Source organism: Leopardus geoffroyi, chromosome A3 (assembly GCF_018350155.1).
Source record: "Leopardus geoffroyi isolate Oge1 chromosome A3, O.geoffroyi_Oge1_pat1.0, whole genome shotgun sequence".
NCBI lineage: Eukaryota > Metazoa > Chordata > Mammalia > Carnivora > Felidae > Leopardus > Leopardus geoffroyi.
Genome location: NC_059336.1, coordinates 17,964,622 through 17,990,422, shown reverse-complemented (window position 1 = coordinate 17,990,422; position 25,801 = coordinate 17,964,622). Strand labels below are relative to the sequence as shown.

General features: G+C 38.6%; 1 protein-coding gene across 15 annotated transcripts in view; it reads right to left on the bottom strand.

Moving 5' to 3' along the window:
• Positions 1-25,801, bottom strand: part of PTPRT (protein tyrosine phosphatase receptor type T) — a 1,070,511-nt gene that overhangs the window by 216,755 nt on the left and 827,955 nt on the right. For all 15 annotated transcript variants that reach the window (XM_045444560.1, XM_045444565.1, XM_045444561.1 and 12 more), the window contains one exon: positions 25,108-25,381. In XM_045444560.1, coding sequence (XP_045300516.1) covers positions 25,108-25,381 — 274 coding nt within the window. The remainder of the gene's footprint in view (positions 1-25,107; positions 25,382-25,801) is intronic.

The window sequence follows — 25,801 nt, the reverse complement described above, 5'->3', positions numbered from 1 at the left end:
GCTGGGCAATATAAAGCAAGTCACTGCTGCTCTCTATGGCTCAATTTCCCCATGAATCAAATAACAGAGACAGGGTTGGAAAAGGCCAATTTGGTAGAGTGGGCAGGGTATTCTAAGGTTGCTTCAAGTTCTCAAAATGCTGAGTCTGGTTTCAGCTACTGGCAGTATGCCTTTTCTTTCAGTACTCTGTTTTCTTGACATCACTCCATATCATACCACCCCCCACAACACATAGCTCACTAAAAAAACCCAAATGCTTCATGTCTACAACTACTTACCTACTCATAGCCCCCATTTCAAGACTAGATCAAGTCTGTCTCATCTATACATCCACCCTTTCACCATCTGCTGAAATTATAGGATGTCTCTCTAATTCAGAGGCATAGTGTCCAAGGCATCAAGTATTTTAGTAGATGCTAGTTATTATCCAGTTAGACTTAGGTTAAGTTGTGTCACTACCCTGACCAAGAAGCCCTAGGTACCTGAGTAGTACATACAATTCTTACTCTACTCCCATTAGACTGCCCTATGTATAGGATGGGGATTTGGTTCTCACCCTAGTTTTCACATAATTTTCCCACTTACCATAACTCATGCCTTTGTCTTCTCTAAGATTGAGATACCCTAGTAAATGCAATGGGAATTAGCCCTGACACCATAGTCTAGTTTGCCAAGTTGCTTTGGCTCCTGCCTTAATATTCCTCTAAGACTTGGCTAGGGCCTCAACAGCCCACTTATTCCTTTATTTATTTATTCATTTGGTCAGCCAATCAACAGTTATTTATTGATGTGATCACTATTGATTATATGGATGATTACTGAATGATCACTATGTGCCAGGCATTGTGCTGGGTACTAGTGTTACAGGATGAGCAAAACAGACATGGTCCATGTCCTCATGGAGCATGTACACATTATTTTCCAATATTTGTGACTAACATTAGATACCTATTCTCACAAGTAAGTATCTGATTACGAGTTGCAATAAACACTGTGAGGAAGAAGTACTAGGTGCTAAGTATGTGTAAGAAGAAGACACGAAGTGTGGATGGGAAGGAAAAAGATACACTGCCTTGAGAAAAGACCATTTAACTTGTGACTTGGGAGATAAGTAGGAGTTAGATATATGAAGTATAAAAAAAAATGTGTCCTGGATTCAGGAACAAATGTGAAAAGACTTGGACGTGAGAAAATGCATGGTGTAGTGGAAGATATAAACAAGTCTGGAATGGTTACATTATAAAGAAGGACTTCGAGAATGATATGAGGTGAAGCTAGAGACAGAAGCCTCGTAGAGCCTTTTAGACTGTACAGTTTTGGCCTATATTTTAAGAACAACTGGAAGCCATCAAAGATTTATTTGCAGAAACAATGAAGTTTTCAGATTTACATTTTTTAAAAAAAATTTTTTAACGTTTATTTATTTTTGAGACAGAGAGAGACAGAGCATGAATGGGGGAGGGACAGAGAGAGAGGGAGACACAGAATCGGAAGCAGGCTCTAGGCTCTGAGCCATCAGCCCAGAGCCCGATGCGGGGCTCGAACTCACGGACCACGAGATTGTGACCTGAGCTGAAGTTGGATGCTTAACCGACTGAGCCACCCAGGCGCCCCTCAGATTTACATTTTTTTTAAATGTAAAGAATTTAGGGGTACTTGGGTGGCTCAATTGGTTAAGCTTCTGACTCTTGATTTCAGCTCTGGTCACGATCTCACAGTTCCTGAGATCAGGCCCTGCATCAGGCTTGGTGCTGAAAGCAAGGAGCCTTCTTGGGATGCTCTCTCTCTCCCTCTCTTTCTGCCCAACCCTACTGTTTCTCTCTCTCCCTCTCTCAAAATAAATAAATAAACTTACAAAAATAAAATGATAAAATGTAGAGACTGTTATATACAGAACAGACTTATGGTACAAGAAAAACTAGTAAGTAGGAAGAATGTGGTGTAGTCTAGCCAAGAGATGGTGGTGGCCAAGACAGTGAGTGCAGGGATCCTGTTTCAACCTCCCCCATCCTTGGAAGGCATATTTTGGCTGTGCCTGACCCTAGAGACCTTCCAACACCTCACCCCACCCCATGCTTATGAATCAGTATTGGCTTCTGAGGACACCAACTGGGTCCTCAGTCTAGCCTCTCTGTACCCCAATTCCCCTTGACTCTCTTCCAAAAATCCACAAAGTATACAACATTAGCATCATTAAAATACAGAGAATGCTCAAAACTTCATAATCACTGTTAGGAAAAAAATTAAACACCACAAATGAATGAAATATTTTTAAGGTTTTCAGCACAAGCTTTTGTGGACAGCAAGGGCCATATGGAAAAGCAACATGAAAGAGAAGAGAGGTGAGCTAGTAGAGGGTGTAAGATTGATCTAAAATGATCTTTAGGGGAGCATGAGTGGCTCAGTCAGTTGAGCATCTGACTCTTGACTTTGGCTCAGGTCATGATCTCAAGGTCATTGGATCAAGTACATATTGGGCTCTACACTGGGCATGGAGCCTGCTTAGTATTCTCTCTCCCTCTTCCTCTGCCCACCACCCCTGCCTATGTGCAGCTCCTAAAAAATAATAATAAAATAATAATAATAATAATAATAATAATAAAACGATCTCTAGCAAGACCAAGTTTGTATGTATAAAAAATCTGAAAATGTGTGAAAATGCTGATAGATTAAGACATTGAGTAGGTGGAAAGGACTTGAAGGCACACATAATTCAAGGTGGCAACCTTAAATAGATCACTTATAGGGGAAAATAAGGTAAAAAGAAGGGAAATGTGCCCTTGGGAGATTTATTGAGGAAAAGGAAAAGAGGCAAGAGGAATTTTAAGATCCTGTGAGTCAAAAGAGAGAGAGAAAACAGCAGCAACATGAGTCCAAGAACACACATCCACCCATCCTCCATCAGAGACAAGACTTAGTCATCCATTAAAAAATCATATTTCACTCCCCTATCAGAATACTGTGTTTTTAAACTAAAATCTTGTAAGCCACCTTCAATCTACACTATGAATAAAAGGAAAGTGCCAAATAAAGCTACTCTACGAAGAAAACAGAAAATAAAAATAAAAACATCTCAAGTGATAAAAATAAACCCCCCTCAAATTAAGGGAAAAACAAAACAAAACCATCACAAACCAAAAAGAAAATTGTAACCACCACTCCAAATTGAATTAAATTTCCTCAAACAACTCTGAATTAGAAATGCAAAGATTAAAAACTGATATGTATAAAAAATCAGCAGAAAAAAAAAAAGAGTTGAGTGAACTTAGGAAAATAAGAAGAAAGGCAAAAGCACTTCAGAAATGATGTTTAAATAACAAGGTGTCCAAAGAAAAATTTTAATAAGTGGCACTGAAGAAAGGAAAAAACAACCAAGAAAAAGAAAATAAAATAAAGAATAAAATAGCAAGGGTCAGTGAAAAGTGACTGAGAGGGAAGACAAAGAAGTTCCAACATATGTATACTTGAAATTCCTGAGAAGACAGATGGAATGATTGGATAGAGAGAGATTTAGAACAATAATCAAAGGAAAATTCTGGAATTATAAGACACCCTGAGCCTATATATTGAAAGGACCCAAAGACTCAAGATTGATTCCAAGATTCTAATAAAACAATTCAACTTAAAAAAAAAAAAAAAAAGTTCTCAAAGACTCCAGGCAAAGAAATCACAAGGGCAAGAGATGTCATGAGATATCTCCAAAGTAACATCAAAGTCCATGAAATAAGGGGCAGCATTTTCAAGAAACTCAAAGAATGAAATTATGAACCAAGAGTTTTACAGCTAGCCAGGTGTCTTTTGAATATCAAAGCTATAGGAAAGTAGCTTTCAACATTCAACAGCTCAATGAATACCACGCCTGTGACTCTTTCTTGAGGAATGTATCAGAGGATAAATTTCATTCAACAAAGAGTGGACCAAGAAAATTTCAGCAAAAAGACTAACGGTAAGCATTTAATATATTTATTGTAAATATAAGACTAAAACAAGGTAGGGACATAATTGAGAGCAGAACACAGAAATGTTATACTTTCTGACAATGCAGGAGTAATGCAAGAAACAGTGAGAAAGAGAATAAACAGGGGAAAAGGAGAGTAGGACAAATTCATTGGTTGTTCACAGGCACTAGGTGAAAGTCGATGGATACCATCAAAAATTGACAAGCCAGTGATGTCTGCAAGATGGCAGAATAAGAGTTTCCAGCACTCATCCTCCCACAGAAATGTAATTTTCTCCTCCCAGCCATGGAGGAGAGTACCTTTATGAGAGCTCAGAAGTCCAGCAGAGAGGTTGCAGTACCCCACTGGAGCAAAAAGTCTGAAAACAAATGCATCCAAGAGGGTAAGAAGAGCAATTTCATTTTACTTGTGTCACATGTCCCCCAAAGTGGCACAGCCCAGTGCCCAGAGAGACCCCCTCAGCCCACGATTTCTCTCCTGGGGGAATGTGAGAGCACAGTGAATGCCTGGCTTCCCCAGACAGGCAAGATGCTGCCCAAGAGGCCCATTTCTTTGTTGCCCCAACTAGAACACTGAGGGGATCAGCATGGCTAAATAGTCTGAGGGATGTTTGGAGCAGGGAAAAGAAAAATGTGGTATATACAGAACTATGAACTACTGAGGAGCCTTAAGAAAGAAAGACATCCTGCCATTTGCAACAACATGGATGAACCTGGAGGACATTATGCAAAATGAAATAAACCAGACAAAGAAAAACAAATATGTGTGATCTCACAAAGTGGAATCTAAAAAAGTTGAAATCATAAAAGCAGAGAGGGGAACGGGTGGTTTTAAGGGGCTAAGAGCAGGGGAAATGGGAAGATACTGGTCCAAGAGTTATGCAGGATTCATAAATTCTGCAGATCTGTAAAATATTGTTATCTTTTTTTTAATGTTTATTTATTTTTGAGAGAGAGAGCGAGGGGGGAGGGGCAGAGAGAGAGGGAGACACAGAGTCTGAAGCAGGCTCCAGGTTCTGAGCTGTCAGCACAGAGCCTGATGCGGGGTTCAAACTCACAGACTGTGAGATCATGAGCTGAGCCAAAGTCGCACACTCGCTGACTGAGCCACCCAGGTGCCCTAAAACACTCTATGTTACACTTGAAACTTGCTAAGAGAGTAGGTCTTAAGTGTTCTCACCACACACAATGTGAGGTGATAGGTATGGTAATCAGCCTGATTATGGTAATCATTTCATAATGTACATGTGCATCAAAACATCACATTACAGCTTAAATATATACAATTATTACTTGTTAATTATACTTTAATAATTCTGGGGAAAAATGCTGACCAACCAGACAAGAAAAGGTTAGATATGAAAAGAGGATTAAAGAGTTACAAAGGTAAGTACCAGAACAAACGTACAAACCTTTCTAAATATCAGAAGATATTTTAGCACACATGAATAAGGAAAACACCTATTAAATTAGGATATAAAGAATAGGTGCTAGAGTTGAGACCAAACATGTCAGTCATGTCAACACTTGTGAATGGGTTTAACTCACATAATTAAATGAAAGAGACTTCAAATTGCCTCATAAAGCAAGACCCAACTATCTGCTATGTATAAAGGTCACACCTAAAACAAAGTGATTCAGAAAGGCAACAATAAAGGAATGGGGAAAATTATACATAAAAAAACAAACCAGCAGAAATAGCAATCCTGATATCAGACACACCAGAATACAATTCAAAAAGCATTAAACACAATAAAGGACACTTTTTAAACCTACAATTAATGGGAAATATAACAGGTATGAATATCTATGCACCAAACCCACAATAATCACCTTTATGAAGTAGAAACTAGAAGAGATGCAAGAATAATAGACTATTGTCAGAATAAGTCAGATCAAGTGGGTAGAGACAGTCACAGACCTAGAAAAGCTAAAATAATTAGGCAGCTCCAGTGGATGTACATCAAACCCTACAGCCTGTTAACAGACAGAAACCTTCCCCTTATGAGCTTATGAAACATTTACAAAAACTGAGCATGCATTAGCTAATTAAGAAAGCATCACTATGTTCCATAAAGTAGAATTATTATCAATATTCTATGATTACAGTGTAATAAAATTAGAAATTATTAAGAATATTAAAAAACCAAACAGGTCCTTCCTCCTGGAAAGTTCCAAAATAATTTCTTTTGACTTACTCCTGGCCGAATGTGGAGTTAAAATATAGTGAAGATTCTACAGATCAGAATCTATGAAAAACAGAGCAGTGATAAAGTGAAAGAATGAAAAAAAATCAAATTTCTAGCACAAAAATCTAGAAAAGGAACAAAAAATGGGCCAAAAAACATACAAGGGATAATGATAAATGCAAAAGCAGGAACTATTGAAGAGAAAAATAGTAAGGAATAAAAAAGGTAAAAAGAGAGGAAGCACCATTATACAAATAAGAAATGACAAGGGGGAAATAACTATTGAAAAAGAAGAAATCTGTAAAAATGAGACTGCTCCTTAGATGTCTGGAAATAAATTCTGAAAAGCTAAATGAAATTGATAAATGCCTAGGAAAAATGGGTCCTAATAGAAATAAAAACTTACAGCACATTCCACAGAAGAAACAGAGAAAGATATCAAGGACTATGGAAACGGTGCCCAGATGTTTTCACAGGGAAACTGCAATCAGACTGTTGAAGACAAGATAGCACTAACATATATTGTTCTACAACATGGAAAATGAAGGAAGGCTTGCTCATTTCGTTATGAAACCAGCCTAACACTGACACACAAACTTAGTAAAGATAATACCAAAAAAAAAAAAAAAAAAAAAGGGAAATTACAGATCAATTTTATGTTCGAATGTGTAAAACTCTTAACATGTTAGTAGACAGAATTCAACACTTGCACTGAGAAAAGTTAAATGCTATGACCAAGAGGAATGTATTCTAGAAGTGGAAGGTTGGTTCAATGTGAAGAAATCCATTCAAATGATACATACACACACACTGTATTAAGAGATCAAAGAAGAAAATCCTATCATTATATCTAACATAAAAAAAGCATTTGATGCAATTCAATACTTATTTCTAATTTAAAAAGCCACTCAAGAAAATAGGAATTGATGAATACTTTCATAATATAATGAAAAAATATATTTTAGTCCTAAAATCAGCATCCTACTTAATGGGGATTTAGTAAAGGCATTCCCGCTAACATCAAGATCAAGAGTAGAATATTCTCTGTCTCCACCACCCCTTTAGAAAATACTGGAAGTAGCAGCCAGTGCAACTTGTATAAAAGAAATCAAATAGAGGCATATAAATTGGAAAATAAACTTTAAAATATTTCTGTTTGCAAATGACATCATGGTATATCTAGAAATCCTTAGAGAATTAATGATAAAAATTAGCAGGATATAGAATTAACATATAAAGTGAACAGTATCCATATATACAACTGATAGTCAGAGGATATGATGCCAGCAAATCCCATTTACAATGACAACTAAGTTTAAATACTTGGTAATAAACTTACCAAGAAGTGCAAAACCTTTATAAAGAAAATTTTACAACACCCCTGAAAAACATAATGGCAGACTGGAACAAAAAAAAGTTATGCTCTGTTCTCAGCTAGGACAATATAACATCTTAAAGATGTCAGTTCACCCTAATTAATGTATAAATGAGTGGTAATAGCAGTAAAATTACTAATAGGATTTTTATGGAGCTGGACAAGTGATACTAAGACTTGCATGAAAAAATGAACATGCAAAAAGTAGGAAATCACTGAAAGAGAAAGTCCAGGCAGGACAACTTGCCCTAACACATATTAAAAACATAAAATCTCTGTAATTTTACCAGTGCGGTATTAGTGCATAAAAGGCCAATGGGCCAGGGGAACAGAATGCAAAATCCAGAGAAAGACCCAAGAACATATGAAAATCTAAAATATGAGAAATGGGGCATCTCAAATTACTGGGGCAAAGATGGACTTATAAATAAATGTTGCTAGGACAACCAAACAGACATTTGGGGAAAAAAGACAAAATTAAATCCATACTTCACACCATACACAAAAATAAACACCAAACATCAGAAATTTAAATGTAAAGAAATGAAACTATACAAGCAGTGGAAGCAAACATGTGTGAATTCCTTTATAAACTTGGTGTAAGATTTTTCACTCTGACTCAAAGTGTAGATGCAATAAAAAAAATTGATGCATTTCACTACCTTTTTTTTTTTTTTTTTGGTGTGGCAAAAACACTGATAAGCAGAGTCAAAAGACAACAAACTGGGAAAAATTGTAACATATAGCACAGAGAAAGAGTTAATATCCTTTGGGGTGCCTGGGTGGCTCAATCAGTTGAGCGCCCAACTCTTGATTTTTGGCTTGGGGTATGATCTCAGGGTTCATGAGTTTGAGCCCTCCATCAAGCCCTGCAATGACAGCGCAGAGCCTGCTTGGGATTCTTTCTCTCTCCCTCTCTCTGTTCCTCTCCAACTTGTGCTTTCTCTGTCTCTCAAAATAAACAAATTAAAAAAAAAAAAAAACACTTTAAAGTAAAAAGAAAAGAGGGTCTGCCTGGGTGGCTCAGTCAGTTAAGCATCCAACTTCAGCTCAGGTCGTATCTCACAGTTTGTGAGTTCGAGCCCTCCGTCAGGGCTCTGTGCTGACATCTCAGAGCCTGGAGCCTGCTTTGGATTCTGTGTCTCCCTCTCTGCCATTCTCCCGCTCACACTCTGTTTGTCTCTCTCTAAAAAATAAACATTAAAAAAATTAAAAAGAGAAGAGCTAATATCCCTTCCTTATATATAAATAGACCTTAGAAATTGAGGGGAAAAGGTAAAAAGCCTGACAGAAAATCAGGCAAAAGACATAAGGAAAAGCGGCTGGCTCTGTAGGTAGAACAGGCAATTCTTGATCTCGGGATCATGAGTCTGAGCTCCACGATAGGGACAAAGTTTACTTAAAAATATACATATATAAAGCAGTAATTAAAAAATTAAATTAAAATGTCTCCTAAATATATGAACATATAATATTTTTAAAATATACGACTTCACTTATAATAAGAGAAAGGAGATTAAAAACATATTAAGATAAAACTTCTTCTTTTAAAATTGAGGTATAATTGAAATACAATATTATATTAGTTTCATGTAGACAACACAGTGACTCAACATTTTTATACATTGTGAAATGATCACCACAACAAGTCTAGTTACCATCTGTCACCATACAAAGTTTATACAATATTATTGACTATATTCCCTATGGCATACATTGCCCCTGACCAATTTATTTTATTAAAGTTGGCATTCTTGTTCCCCTTCAATCATTTTGCTCTCCCCCAAGCCCCTCCCTTCTAGTAACCAACAATTTGTTCTCTGTATTTATGAGTATGAGTCTTGTTATATTTGTTTGCTTTGTTTTTTAGATTCCACATATAAGTAAAGTCATGAAGTATTTGTCTTTCTCTGACTTATTTGCCTTAGCATAATCATATCCTCAAAGTCTGGCTAGCCATGCTGTCACAAATGGCAAGATTTCATTCTCTCTTTTTTTTTTTAATGGCTGAGTAGTGTTCCACTGTGCATGTGTACATACACATCATATAAACATATATATGTACATACATGACACGTCTTCTTTATCCACTCACCCACTGATGAATACTTAGGTTGTTTCAATCAAAAAGATACATGCACCCCTACATTTGTTGCAGCATTATTTAATAGCCAAGATAAAATTTCTTATGTATAACTTTGAAGACACCTCCCAAGATACAGAAATATATATTCACACATTCCTTTATTACAGTAGTGTTTGCAATTGAAAAATACTGGGAAAAATTTATATGTACATATAGGAGAATAATTGAGTAGACTAATATAGCTACATCATGAAATACTATGAAGCCATAAAAAAGAACGATCTCTATGAAATAATATAAAGTGATTTTCAGGCCTCCATGGTATGTCACCTTTTTTATAAGAGGAAATAAAATATATGTGAACTTCTTAATTTTTTCCAATAATTTACAAGAAACCAATGACACTGATTTCCCACAGGGGATAGTGGGAATGGGGGGGAAAGAAATGGTATGTACCTTTCTGCATACACTTCTTTTGTATAGCTTACACTTTTGGAACCATGTTGCAATGTTTTACATATCCAAAAAAAAAAAAAAAGCAGTAAGAATGGGGAAGGGCAGGTACCTGGGTGGCTCAGTCGGTTAAGTGGCCAACTCTTGATTTCAGCTCAGGTCATGATCTCACACTTGTGAGATCAAGCCCCACATTGGGCGTGGAACCTGCCCAAGATTCTCTCTCTCCCTCTGCTCCTCCCCCCGTCTCAAAAAATAAATGGGTAAAATGAACCCAAAATTAGTAACAAAGATAACCAAATAAACCTAACTACATTCCCAATAAACAACCGTACCTTAGAGAAAGAAAAAAGAACCAACTCTGAACACAATATTTTGTACAGCCCATCTATAAATCTAGGTTGAATCCTAGTTAGTTGGTTTGTTTTACAAAGTGATATAGGTTAGTAATTCTGAAAATAATTTTTAGGTATTCCAGGGTTGAGTGAATAAGGAAATATGTTGAGAATGATTAAAATTTCTCACTGCCAGAGAAGTGAGCTGAAATATGGGAGGGGTGAAGAGTGAAATGAATCCTGTGATGACGGATTGGAATTAGGGCTATAATTATAAACTCTTGGTTTTTAATACAGAGATTATTATTAACTGGGTAGGCAGTCAGAGAGGCAGATAGATATAGGAAAGTATATAGGTACATGTATATCTTGTATTTGTTTTCACTGTGAGAGCCAGAAGCAATAATACCCATCAGCAACGATACTCAGCAGCTCTCAGATCTTGGTTTCTAAGTACCATTCTCTATTAAAAGGAATTGGAGTTGGTGCACAAAAAGCACAATAAATCGTACCAGAAAAATAAAAAAAAGTTTCCAAGAACTTATGGGGACATATCACAAGGACAAAGGTACTTCTCTGAAGGTATACTTCTTATATTTGCATGATCTGGACAGAGAGACAAATGAGAGCAACAAACTGCTTACTTAAATGCTTAAATCAATAGATCAAACTAATGACCTGTTAAATGAGATATACTCGTTCCATCCTACTTTGGCAAATGCATCCGTACATAAAAACAAAAATCAGAAGATACATGTATAGTTTTCACCTGGCTATAAGTCAGCAAAATATATCTTAAAAAAAAAGGGATATAGGAACTGACTAGAAGGGGCTCCCACTAAGACTGGGACAATCTGAGCATAAAAATAAATAATAATGGCAATAGGTTATCATGGACTCAGTACAATCAGAATCTATGAGTTTTCACTAATAGAAATAAATAATACATTAAAAACAAGGGAGAAAGGAGAGCCCATCCTCACAATAGATGTTAACCAATACATAAATTATCATGGAATGAGAAAAAACATACTTTGGCAAACATCTTATCAACAATTGATTCAGACAAGAATCATCAACAAATGCTAAAACTAAGGGAAGAAAGTTTGATGAAGAACAGGATGTTTACCTAGTCTAGAAATAAATCCTCACAAAATATGTATACATTAAAAAGAAACAGTAACTTTACAGTGAGGAAAACCTTGGTGGAGAACACTTTAAGGATCAACTTTAACATTACCTATAATGGCACACATGGATATAAAGTGCCTCCTGATATGATGCACTGGGAAGAATTCAATATCACTTTTGTAGTATTCCTGCCAAAAAAAGGCATAACTTTAATCTAATCCCGAGCAAACCCAACACGGGGACATTCCGCAAAATAACTGGCCTATCATAATTTTCAAGACTCAAGGTCAAGAGAGCCAAGGAAAGGCTGAGATATAACGAATCTAAAGAGACATGACAACTAAATGTAACAAGTGATCCTGGGCCAGATTAAAAAAACAAAAACAAAAAAATCTGACATAAAGGACATAATTGAGTCAAGTGGCAAAGCTGGGACTAATGGTATTACATCAATTTCCTAGTAATTGTATTGTACTGTATTGGAAATGCATGTTGAAGCATTTAGGTGTAAAGGGATGACAGATCACTGACTGACAGATTGATAGACAGAGTTGGGGAGACAGAGAGAGAGAACGGAATGGTAAAGCATATATGGTAATCTGTAAGCAATTAGGGAGCTAGGGTGGTCTATGAAAGCTCTTTATGTTATTCTTGACACTTTTCTGTAAGTTTGAAATGACTTTGAAACAAGGAGTCAAAAATATTTGCCAGAGTAGAGGGAGTGAATTGGGGTAGATCAAAGAAGACTGGCAATGGGTTGATCATTGTTGAAATAAGGGGCATACAGAAATGAGTCTATGATACTCTTTATTTTTGTACAAGTTTGAAATTTTCCATATTAACAAATTTCTTAAAGGGAGAGAATATTTTTTTGCCACATCCTGAATATATTGTGTTCTCTTTGTCTCAGCTATTACCACCTTTCTCTACAGCCATTATCTCTTTCCTAAATGGCTGCAATAGCTTTCTGTCCACTCTACCTACAGCCTTTCTTGACCCTGATAATTCATGCCTCTCTGTAATCTTTTAACTGCCTAGGACAGATCCCACTAATCCCTATTTAAACTCTCCAATGGATTCCTGGTAGACTAAGGGTAAAACCCCAGCTCTTCCCCTTGATTGTTACTTCCCTGCATAAACCAACATTGCCATTTCTTCTTTTTACTACTTTCTCCCTCTAGGCAGATTGCTTTTGTTTACAATCCCTGAACCTACTCAGTTCATTTCGTCCTTAGGGCCTTTACATTTGCTATTCCCTCTGCCTGGAATCTCATAATCTTCATGTCCTGATCATTTGAGTTCTGTATCTGTCACTTCCTCAAGATGCCTTCCCTGATGGTTCCACTCAATTGCCACACTCTCCAGTCACCCTCTATCATAGATCACTCTTTTCTATTCTCACCCATCCTTACATGAAATTGTAATTTTTATGAACTTTCCATGCTTCCCACCAGATATAAAGAAAGACCATGAAGGCAAGAGACTTGCTCATTCTTTTCACTGATGGCACAGTACCTGGCACATACTGATCATGCCATAAAAAATGGGGGATGTTAGACATTCAAATTCTAGTTTTGTTTTTCATTGGTTGAATGAACTTGGGTAAATCCCTTGGGCAAATCCCTTGGGCAAATTCCTTAATCTTTCTGAATCACACTGTCCTCATCTATGGAATGGTAGCAATACCCAATGCACATCTCACTGGGTTGAACAAAATTTTGAACGCACATGTGCCTGAGAGATGCAAAGAAGTAGACGTGCATGGCTTTATTATTATAATGAATTGATACTGGGATTATTGACAAAATCATGTTCCCTGTCTAAAAGAGAATAAATTCTAAGCTTTTAACTATAGCCTGCTAAGTCCTCCCACCCCTCATTATCTGCTTCCTGTCTTTCTCTCTCTGGCCTTCTATCTATATCTCAGAATCAATCCTATCAAATCTTCCCAAATCATGGAATGATACAATTTGGGCCTCTGTTCAGATGCTTCCTTTATAGGACACGCTCAGTCCTCTGACCTATTGTCTGCATGAGAAATACCCACTTACCTTCAAAATTCAAATGAATTGTCACTTTTTTCTATGAAACTTTTCCTAAGTACCTTCTCATCCCCTCCATCTCCAGGCTTCCAGGGGTACAGTGGGTACTCCACCAATGAGACCCCTGATACGGTTTATTGTACACATTTGTTTTCATGACTGTCTTTCCCACTGTACTGTGGGTTCTCCAGGGCAGGAACTGTACCTTATTTACCTGTTTACCTGTGTATCTCCCCACCAGATCAGAGCAAGCCCTTAATAAATGACTGTTGGATTTTTGCTGCCACCACCACCACCATCAGCAGCAGCAGCAGCATCTCCTTACAGAGGAGAGAATGGCCAATGATGACACAGTTTTGCAGAATAAACAAATGCAGATAAATGGGGGAGACTGGGTTCAAGTCATGGCTCTGACCTTGGGCAAATCACTTCCCCACTCTGGACAACAGTTTCTTTTTCTGTTGTAAGAAGGGCACCGTATAATCTATACACTCCCTTCTAAAACTACATTTCATGCTTCCCATTCCTCAACACCAGAATTATACTCTAACTGGGATGTCCAAAGTGTGGTTCCTGGGCCTCATGGAGAGAGCGTTAGACCTTCCACAAGGGACTGGGAACTCCCAGGTCTAAACCAACGGAAGCTAGAGCCGTCCTTCATGCCTCCCTGCACAGCTCTTATCTGACCTTAATGATCACGGCTCTCTGTGAGAGATCCTTTGAGCTGTAATTACTAATTGATGTTTGTAAAGTCTTTGAAATTCTCAGGTGACAGATGTAATCAAGGGCCAATTTATTATGATAATTGTTATTAGTACAGCTCCTCATTATTTGTTGATGTTAACGGCAGGGCCAGCAGGTGTTTCAAGATTAAGCAGGGGATTGAGGCTGGCCATATCTGGGCAGAGAAAGAGATAAATGTGATGTGTGGGGGATCTGAGGTCTTTTAGAGACCCTGTTGATTTCAGTCTAGTCAGATTCCACTTTGTGGGGTAATGAATCAGCATCAAGGCACTAAATGTATAAGGCTGCCTAATGGCATTTTTACATGTTCATGTTCAAACCCAGCTCGGTCTCTTGCTCCTGGAATGTGCTTCGGCACATCCTCAGTCTTGGCTTGCTCATCTGCTAAATGAAGATACATACAGTATGAATTTACACTTGCTGTGTAATTGTGCAATTTACACTTGCTTGAGGCAAGGAAGAGCGGATGTGGGAAGACCAGTTAGGAGGCTGTTGAGGTTTCCCAGGCACAAGATGATGATATTTAGGATGAGGATGGTGACACTGGAAATGAGAAGAATATGTGGATTGAAGAAAATCTGAGTGTCGAACCATTAGGATTTGGTGAGCAACTGGATACAGCAAGTGAGATGTCTTGGGCAACCCAGACTTCTAAGATAGGAAAGACCCAGGGACCTTTTTGGAGGGGAGGAATGAACAATTCAGTTTATTTATTTATTTATTTATTAAAAAAAAATTTTTTTTTTCAACGTTTATTTATTTTTGGGACAGAGAGAGACAGAGCATGAACGGGGGAGGGGCAGAGAGAGAGGGAGACACAGAATCGGAAACAGGCTCCAGGCTCTGAGCCATCAGCCCAGAGCCTGACGCGGGGCTCGAACTCACGGACCGCGAGATCGTGACCTGGCTGAAGTCGGACGCCTAACCGACTGCGCCACCCAGGTGCCCCTGAACAATTCAGTTTTTAAGAACTCATTGCTTACTATCTCCACCAGTCTCATGTAGGTTTGGTTTATGTGAATCTCATCAACTCTGCAGCCCAATAAATTGAGTTAATGGGCAAATCTGGGGGCCATGATGTAAAGGTTGGAACATGACCAACATTCAGTTTCCAGGAAGGGCTTGCAGAACTTCCCACTTGCTTCTCTGTAAGTACATTTCTAACCTCCCTTTGAAATCTCACTCTTCCTGTCTCCTCGATGTATCCAGTGTGCCAACTGGTGTCTTTGCACACTTTGGACTTCACTGATTTTGTTTCTCCTCCCTTAATTACCTCCTCCTGAACCCTATTCCCAGTCTATTCAAATTTGATTGATGGGTTTCAAAAGTCTGTGCACCCACTGATTTTTCGTGTCCTTTCCTTAGTACACCTCTATACTCTGCCTCATATATATCACCTGTGACATTCTAATAATGATAGCTGACACTAACTCAGTGTTTATTGCAAGCCAAGCACCATGATAAGCATTTTTAATGCATCTTATTATTTAATATTTACATTTTGATAAAGTTGATACTATGGGCATAAAAATTTTCCGAATGAGAACTTGATTCATAGAGTTTAAATCACTTTCCTAAGGTCACATGGATGGTCAGTGCCAACCTATGCAACAGACTCTGTACCAGGTATGTTCATCAACAATGCCTAGGGAAAAAAAAACTTTGAGATCCATTAATTTATTTAATGGAATTAATTGATGGCATTAATGCTATTATACAGCACAAGAAACAAAATCACTGAGTGTAAATGACTCCATTAAATTTCAATTTAATATTGTATCACAATGTTGATTGGGTATGGTATTGGAGTATGGTATTGGAGTAGAGATAGTGTTGAGTGTTGGAGTAGAGATAGTATGATATTGGCCAGTATCTCCTCAGAGCCCCTTATGTAAGAATATACATGATAAATCTCCCTTCTAGAGTCTCCCATGGAAAGTATGTATGCTTCTTTCCATGAAGAGAAGCTTTGCAAATCTGCCATACATTCCTTTTTGCCTTTGCTTCCAGGAAGCTCAGGAGGTACAGCTAATGTTCTATTTCATTAACCACCTATGTTAGGCCTCTAGTGTAATGACAACGTTTCTTCTGCTAAGATTCTTGAGCTAATTTTAAATTTATATTAAGTTAGTATGCATACGTATTCACGTATATACACACATAATTATATACACATGCTAAAATATTTATGTGTATTATGCATATATACACATATGCTGAATTTGCACACGTGTGCATGCACAAACACATACACGTATATGTGATATCTTCATTCAAAAGGTACTTAGGAATATGAATAAAGTTATCACAATCTATTATTTATTCCTTACAAAGACTCCGGGGAGCTTGGGAGGGCATATCTTGTCCCTACTTGACAGATGGGGAAACTGAAGTTTAGTAGGCAGGTATTCATTTCATGAAGCTGAAAAATAGCAGAGCCAGTTTTTAAAGTCATAGATCCAGTTTCCAAATTCAGTGGTATCCCAACTTTTTCACCATTTGGAGGCCAGTTGGGCCAAACTTCATAAGGACCCTTGGTTTGCAAGGGGCCTGATGGAAGCAGAAACCCCTGCTAAATGGAAACTTAGGTTGCTATTTCCATGAGCCTTTTGAGGGCTGGGGGCTGGAGCCTCAAGACCCAGACTGACAAGATTATCAGCTATCAACATTTGGGTAACCTCCATTTCCTTTTCCAAATGAGTCTAAAGTATCTTTGTGTTGAAAGGAAAATGTTCTTGGTCCCTCAGGTCTCATACCATGATAATAAAATCTGTAGGAACTAGGAGTGAGTGAAAAAATAAATTAGCAACCTGGGAGAGCTCATTTTGGTATTTGTACAAGGTGACACTCAGGGAATTTCTCTCTCACTTAGTAAGAGAAGTTTGAGCCCCAACAGGGCTTCAATAGAAGTTCAGAACTTTTAACAGCAGGTGCTAAGGCTCACATGGTAGAATGGAGCTTAGAGGTAGGTATGCTCAGGAGGCTGGGTGATCCCCAGGATCTGAGGATTGGGAAGGAGGACTGGGCAGGTTGATGCGGCAGGCAAAGCAGGCTCTGGTGACAAAGCAGGACTTGGAGGGGCACTGACCAGGCCTAAGCTTTCCAAAGTGGTTATAGAAAGGTTTTGGTGATAACCCTGGCTTCCAAATGTCCATTTCAGTCTCCCTCTCTACTTTCACTCAGCTGCAGCAGAGCTGATACAATCCAGAGACAAGTTCCTAACATAGGACTATGGTAACAAGTCAGTAAAATAATACGTGGAGGTCTTCAGTTCACAGTTTTCTGATACTTTGGCAGCAATTGATGGGTGGGAGAGATCTAAAGTTTTCTGAGGCCTCTCAACCATACTTCATGGTAGACTTGGAAGAACCGCTGCCTTTCAAAGTGGAATAGTGTCAACAGGGAGTATTAGACATTTCTTTACCATGTATCGATGTAGATAAAATGAGACAGCTGTTACTAAAATCCCTTCTTCAATATGAAGTAACTGAGATTCTATGAGATTGTTGGATGCTCCTGGCAGTCTATTCATTCACTGATTTAAATGGAGTCGCTTTGTGAGACCAATTGGGAAGTAGCACAGGTGATAGCATCTTCTTAGTGTCTGGGATGCAGTAGGAGCACAATAATAGAAAGTTCTCAGGATCTGTAATAGGAAATGGACAGGTGCTTCAAGATTGAGTGTATCATGGGAATTTTATGGAAAAGTTTCATTATGGGCAATAATAGGGAAGTGTGGTGGTCATTAAGGATGTTCCCAAATACCTTAAGTTCACATTCTTGGCACTTGGCTGGAATCAGCTGCCTCATTGTTTTTAAAGTTAAGTATGGCCGCATAAATAGCCCTGGCCAATGAAATGTCCAAGTGGTGGGTATCATTTTGTATGGAAACTTTTTAGAATGAGCGCCCTTTTGCCACATTTCTCTTTCTCTGCCTTGGTGATTGTGTAAGCATATGTCAAAATGGACTTTCCCTTAGCCTCAGCCCCCTGAGTGACTATGATGAACAGAGTCCTTCTGCCGACCCATTCTGAACATGCAGAAGGAATGAACAATATTTCTTTTTCTGATAATACATGGAGATTTCATGGTTGTTTGCTACTATAGCATAAATTAGTTTGTCCTAACCAATACAGGGGTTTTCTTATAAATTCCCTGATTGGAATATCTAAAACCCAAGTCATGAGATACCCCTGTATGATCTTAACCCTAACCCATCTGAGCTTGGGCCTCCCCTATCTTCTCAATCCATGGTCCACCTGAGCTTTCCTCACGTGACAAGTGAGAAGTCACTAAAGGAGACAAGTGAGAAGTTACTAAAGGAGAAATAGAATCAGGAAACAGGGTTGGGAGGGGCAAGATCACTCCCCAAAGACAAAATCGATTATGTCACAAGATTCAACAAGAACAGAGGTCAGACTTGGACCATGTGTGAAACATTAAGCTAATAAAAATAAAGCCTGAAGTGAGGTTATGAAGCAATTAAGTGATGGGTGAGTCAAGACAGTCAACAGCTGCCACATAGACATAGTTCCTGAGGTTAGATAAGGACGCTCCAACCTTCCCCTGCCTCAGGAGAGGAGCTGCAGGAAAGCAGCAAAAAGGAAAAGAACTTGGGCAGGGGGTGGGGGAGTTAGGTCATTCATCTTGAGATGTTAAGTAACAGCACAAGTTCACATCATTGGAAATAGCCCAAATTCAAAGCCAAGTCTGTCTGATGACTGACTACCTCTCAGTTCTTTCCACCCCACCATGCCCCAGAAAACCAATCCATGTACAAACATTCTTTTAACAGTTTTTGGACACAACTAAATATAGCTCCTTCCAGTACATTCAGAGACGCAGAACTCTCCATAACCACACTCTACCTAGATAATCCTCACTATTATAATGTGATTACACTGCAAACATGAGGACCCCTTCAAAATAGCATCTGGCTTCCAACTGCTCTCAAGAGGCAATTGAGTTCAGGAGCTGGAAGAGAAAGCGAGAGAATGAGAACAATCACCCTCTACTTCCCAATTCTCTTATTTAGATCACCATTTGGCAGAGGCATCATCCAGGTTAAATGTGCTCCTACATGATGAAAAAGATATGGCAAGGAAAGAGTTTTCTCTCTGCGTAAATATAACATGCACAACAACCCTGCCCAAGAAAAGGTGGCTTCTGGTGGATATTTGCATGAATTTGCCACACTTGTTTTGCATTCAACCGTTAATTATGGTCCTTTCAATTTCACAATTATGGCTAATGGTGGTGGGGATGCAGAGAACAGTAGATTCAGCAGACCTCATTCTGGGAGGAGTGGGGGAGAAAACAATGCAAAACTGCACCCACCTGCTGTTTACAACTGAGACAGTTACTCTGGGTACCATTTGGAAGATTTGGAGGAAATCAAGGCTGCCCAGGAGCCTGGAGCTTGGGAAATGAGACAGCTGGGGAAAAGTCTTACTGCTATGATGGAAGGAAGGTCCTCCAGGGGCTCATCTGTCTATGGTGAAAATAGCTCAGAACTACATCTCTCATGCCACACAGAATGGAAATTCAGACTGCACTGACACTTACTTGGTATCTTTCAGAATTCAAGATCTTTTCTCATTTAATCTTCAAAATGACTGTGTGAGTTTTATATTACCATTTCGATTTCATAAGCAAGAAAACAGACTCAAACAAGAAACAGTTCAAAACAGTTCATACTCTCATTCATTCACTCATGCAACAATCATCAAGTATCTACTATGTGTTAAATATTGTATTTAGTATGGAGAATACAGAGGCAAACAAAACAGAACTGCTACCTCCGGTAGCTCTCAGTTTAAGGATGAAGGCATGCACTACGCAAAAATAAGTGCAATTAAAAGTGTGCTCAGTGTTATAAAAAAAAAAAAAGAACAGGTTAACATGTAAGTGAGTACTGGCATGGACAGCTCTTAGAAAATATAAATCAAAGTTCTCAGAGGATGGGACATCGAAAAGGAGGCCTGAAAAATGAGAAGGTACTAGTTCTGAAAAGAATGAAGAGAAGAGACAGTCAGGTAGAATTACAGCTTGCATAAGGGCCCCAAAGTGAGAAAAATATCTTGGAATGTTAGGGAAATAATGTTTTAGAAAATGGTAAGGAGAGGAGGGGTAGTGAACATGTAGCAGGCATGGTCTATCTCTGAAGTACAATTCTAGGATCTAGGCATCATTTTGAAGGAGGGCATTGGAAGAAAGGAGTATGTCTATGAAAGTACAGAATAAATAGGATTAAGAAGATAGAGAAAATCATTCCAAGTGAGAAACAGAAGTAACTGCATGTTAGACATCAATAAGATATAGCCTGGGTGACCAAACAAAGATGGTAATTGGTACTGTCTTATTTTCTCCAAGAGGCTGACATGGGAAGAAAGATTTGATTTGTTCAAATAAATACAAGTGCCCAAGAGTACAGAGTTAAGAAGACCAAATTTGGCTTTATAGAAGGAAGAAAGTTCTAATAATTTTACCTGCTCCACAAAGGAATCAACTCTTTCCCTCCAGAGAATTGCAGTGATCAAGCTGAGGTTCTATAATGCCCTGCCAAGAACACCTTATTGGAGATTTCTTTGTAGGCTGCTGGTCTGCATTAGATGACACTGCAAAGTTACCCAGTTCTAAAATGATATAATAGATCTACGATATAGCCATATCCAAAATAAATGCTTACAATATGGCTTGATTCACAAGGAAGACTGGCACTGAGGAGTCAGAACCAAGGACAGTGCTCTAACAGCCAACACTGCCTTTGTTCTCCATAAGAAAGCATCAATGGCTAAATGTGATATTACTAATCTGATCAAAATTCCCAGTAAAAGTGCCTGTCAACAATCCACACTTCAGGAAAATACCTGCAAGGTCTCTGAGCACCATGCCTCATGATGTACATCATACTTGGGCTCTCCATTGTGTTTACAGAGATGGATTAAAATACTTCCACATTTATGTAGATTACTGTAGAATTTACAGAATATCCTTATCCTCATTCCATTAATATTCAACACAGATCTTATGTCAACATTTAATGAGTGAAGAAATGCCTTTTTTTGATGTTTGGTATGCACTTGCTAGAGGTTTACTTAATTAATTGATCAATCATATGTAACTATTTTTAATAGCTTACTTAAAATCAGAGTTATTAGGTTTTGTGTGTAGGTAGTCTGATTGCACAGGCTGGATATTTATCCAGTCTGATGAACTGAAAAAAAAAACCTCTATTTAATATCCATAGAATAAATATACCTGGACCCTAAAATTTTCTTACCCCATTCTGATGAAACTTGCAGGTAGGGTTGGGAGCAATAAAATTGATTGACAGTAAGTTATTCAATCTGGCCAACGACTATCCTGCAACAAATGGCCATTTTTTGCTTTCCTTTAATTTGTTTTAATTTAATGTGACTTGGCCTCATCCTTTTTTTGGTTTTAATCTTCTAGTAATATGGAAATAGCTTGATCCAAGATACTTTTTCCTCTTTAAAGAGGGGAACAAAGAACCACTTAAAAGGATCAAACCTGGTACTTTTGTCTTCTGGCTTGCTTTATAGTTGCTGATTTTCATCACTTACAGTTTCCTTTGCTTCTCCCCATTTTCTTTGTAGATTGTTGTTTCCTGTTTTTTTAAAGGTTAGATTGGAAATCTGCCTTTATGTTTAAAAAAATTTACTTTTCAAAAATTCTCAGTATCAAAAATAAAGTAGTTGCTATTTGTTCCATCCTGTCTAAATTGGGGAAATTGGCAGATTTTTATTTACACTCATCAATCCTCCAACTCTTTCTCAGTTTGTGTTGACATAACAGCAGATTACAGACCTTGATTAGAATTGTTAATTCCTTACATCTTCTCTTTAATTACTTTTTTATATTAACCTTCTCTTTTGTAACATATTTATAGCAATTGTTTAGCATTAACACTGTTTAGTTAATTTCCAAGTTCAGTGTTGGTCTTTTCATTCTACATTTCTCTGTTCTTGATTTCTTTATTTTGATTCATTGCTTGGTCAACTGCTCTTTGAATGATTTATTAGAGGCAGAGCATGTGGGAGCCCCTGGATACTGAGAATGTCTTTCTGATGTATTTACACAAGAACAACAACTGGGCTGATAAAGAATTTGTGGGTTATAACATTTTCTCCTCAAAAATCCTCCAGGCTTAACTGCATTGTCTGCTGCCCTTTATGAGATGGAGAAATCTGAGAGGGGCCGGCAGAGATTTGTTAGACTGAGAATGGCTTTTCTGCTCCTATGACTCTTTAACTTAACTCTTTTCAGTATAACTTAATACTAAATACAGTAATTTGAAATAGTGTGTAGTTTTTTCCTTGTCAGAAAAATACAACATGCTGAGCATCCGGCTCCCACAGCTCTTCCTCTGCTCCTTTTTCTGTTTCCTCCTATTCCTCTGTCCCTCTATGTTTCCCTCAAGACACCTGGCATAAGCACCCATCCAATTCCTTTCCTGCAAATCTTAGTTCCAAAATGGGAGCACACATGGTGTGGGATGGAAGGCATAAATAATTAAATGGCCTTGTTCATCCGGAGGCAGTAGTAAAAACTACTTCCTGGATGAGGTAGCTTCAGAGTGGGGTGACTTCTTTCCCAATGGCAAGCCTCCTTCCTTGAGGAAGTAGTCTACTGTGTGAAGTTTGTAAAGCCAAACCTCCCACAGTTCTCTTGCCTCACCTGCTTGTTCCACTCAAGGCCAACCACACTTGGGTTGGGGAATTCCTCCTGGGGTCCATTTGTCTCTATAGACTTGGTCTCCAGCTGGGTTTCTATTACAGTCATGGTAGGAATGTGATATAGAGTGAAGTGAGTACAGCTGCTACTCTTCTTCACAGCATGGAAACCCAAACAGCACCTCTTGACATGTCGCCAAGAGCAGAGAAAGCCACACCTTCTCAGAATTGTGCTCGACCAACAAACTGGCCAGTCTGGGATGCAGAGAAACAGAGACAAGATGGGCCCCCAGATGCTTTCTGCCCATCTTTATGTCTTCTTCCTCAATACATCAGAGTGTTTCATGCAGAGGAAATACCAGATGGACAGATGGAAGGCAGTCTGGCAGCTTCTCTTTGTAGTTTTAGACTCTGAGGAATGTTGCTTGGGCAAGTAATAAATGCAGAACTGAAATACCAGTGTGGAATTTAAATGGGTATGTGGACATTTAAAATGTTAATCAGTTCCTCAATCCAGGTTTCTCATAAGGTAATGACTGCCACTGACAGACTAAACTCTCTATCTCGGCCATCAGAGCCTACAGAGGCTATTCAGCACACACTTCACCAAATCTTGCTTTTGTTTCAGCTTTCCTTTCTCCAGTGAGTTTCTCACTTCTCCAGATATACCATGGAACATGGCACACACCAGACTCCCTTATGTTAAAAAAAGGTCTTGCAGGGGAAGGGAGGGTTGCACATACTATGTAACCTTAATATGAACTATAGGGCTTAGCTTATGTCAGTGTTTGTTGTATATTTGTTGAGTGAAATATGGCAACCTGAGATATATGCACAAAAGCAAAATGGGAAATACTTGTGTCATAAGAGGAACTAAAGATACTTAGTTTGCAGAAAATAAGACCAGATGGGTGTATCTGAACAGAGGGGAAGTGGATGGTAGGAAAGATCTTATGTAACTGAAAGAATACCACCTAAGAAGGTGATTGCATTGGTTCTCTTGGGACCTAAGGGTATGGACCAAGAGCATTGGGTAGAACCTATAATAAGAAACATATTTTGGGGCACCTAGGTGGCTCAGTCGGTTAAGCGTCTGACTTCAGCTCATGTCATGATCTCACAGTCTGTGAGTTCGAGCCCCGTGTTGGGCTCTGTGCTGACAGCTCAGAGCCTGAAGCCTGCTTCAGATTCTGTCTCCCTCTCTCCCTGCCCCTCCCCCACTCATGCTCTGTCTCTCTCTGTCTCAAAAATAAATAAAAACATTAAAAACATGAAAAAAAATAAACATATTTCAGGCAGTACAATAGAAGGCTTTCTTAGAGCCACGGACACTCCAAAGATCGGTAAAATTACCACATAAAGAAGTGAGTTCTCGGTCATTAGAGATATTCAAGAATAAGCACTAATACCAGTTAACTGTGATGTTGTAATGTTGATTGTTTTATGTGTAGGGGGAGAGAGGTAGATATTTGGTGACCTTTCCCATCCTTTTCAGCCCCGTGATTTTGTGATGTTATGACTGGTATCCCATCTTGACCAAAGAAATATCTGACACTAAAAAAGTTTCCCTTGTCTTTGGGAGAAGAGAATATTTTCTAATGTGAAAATTTTCTATTGCTAATAATAAAAGAGTTAGTATTCACTGATTAACTACAACATGCTTAGTGCATTCATAAATAACAGATAGGTATTTTATGGATGAGGAAATTAATCCTTAGATGGGCATGCAATGTTCCCAAAGGTGATTTGAAAGACCTTTTTTATCTTTTAATATTGAGGTCTGCAAATTTTTTCTGTAAAGGGTCATATAGTAAATATTTTAGGCTTTATGTGGCATAAAGTCTCTGTCTAAACTACTCAACTGTATTGGTGTAGCATCAAAAGCAGCCTTAGACCAAGTAAATGAAAAGGCATTGCTGTACTTAAAAAAAAAAAGTGTGCGTGCGTGCGTGCGTGTGTGTGTGTGTGTGTGTGTGTGTATCAGTCATGGGGCTGGATTTGGTCCACAGGTCCTCTGCTCTAAAGCCATGCTACTTCTCATTTGAGAATAGGAAAATACAAACAAGGCAAGAAATGGCCTTCATGTGGCCATACTTACTCCATTGGCTTTGCTGAGTGCCTGGAAATAGATGCTGTAGCTTTTCAGAGGGGAAAGAGGAGGGTTCCAGTATCCATTGTATGTCTTGTTGTCACCCACTGTAAATGGCTGGGTAACAGGCAGGTTGGCAGGCTTCAATTCAGCAGCAAAGTAGTGTAGAGAATCAAGGCTGGAGGCATTCCTATAGCTCACAGGCACCGAAAAGCACTCAATGATATCAGCTGCCCTCCGTGATTTTTGAAGTCGCTCCTCCTTGACAACCAGCTGATAAACACTGAACAGGAAAGAGAAGCAGATGAGCAATGATCTGGAGGGATGCACTTGTTATTTATTACCATTTCTGTCTACAACTGAACCTCCCTCCTGAGTTTTAGAATTATAAACCCACTGCTGTGTAGAAATAGATCTCCATTTAGATGTCCCAAGGCCAGCTCACACTGGATATATCCAAAATGTAACTTGGTCCCAACCCCTACAAACCTGCCTCTTCCTCCTTCTACCTTTCTTTCCTTAGTGAAGGGTAGCATTGGCCATCAAGTGACCAGATATTGAGTCTGGGGCTCATTTTCAATTCCTACCTCCTTAGATCTCACTCTGCCCCTATAAACAAAAAGCCCAGTTGACATCAGCAATCTGCATCTGCCCCACCTCTTTTTCTTCCTTCATTGATAATGCTTAGGTTGGGCACTTCCCT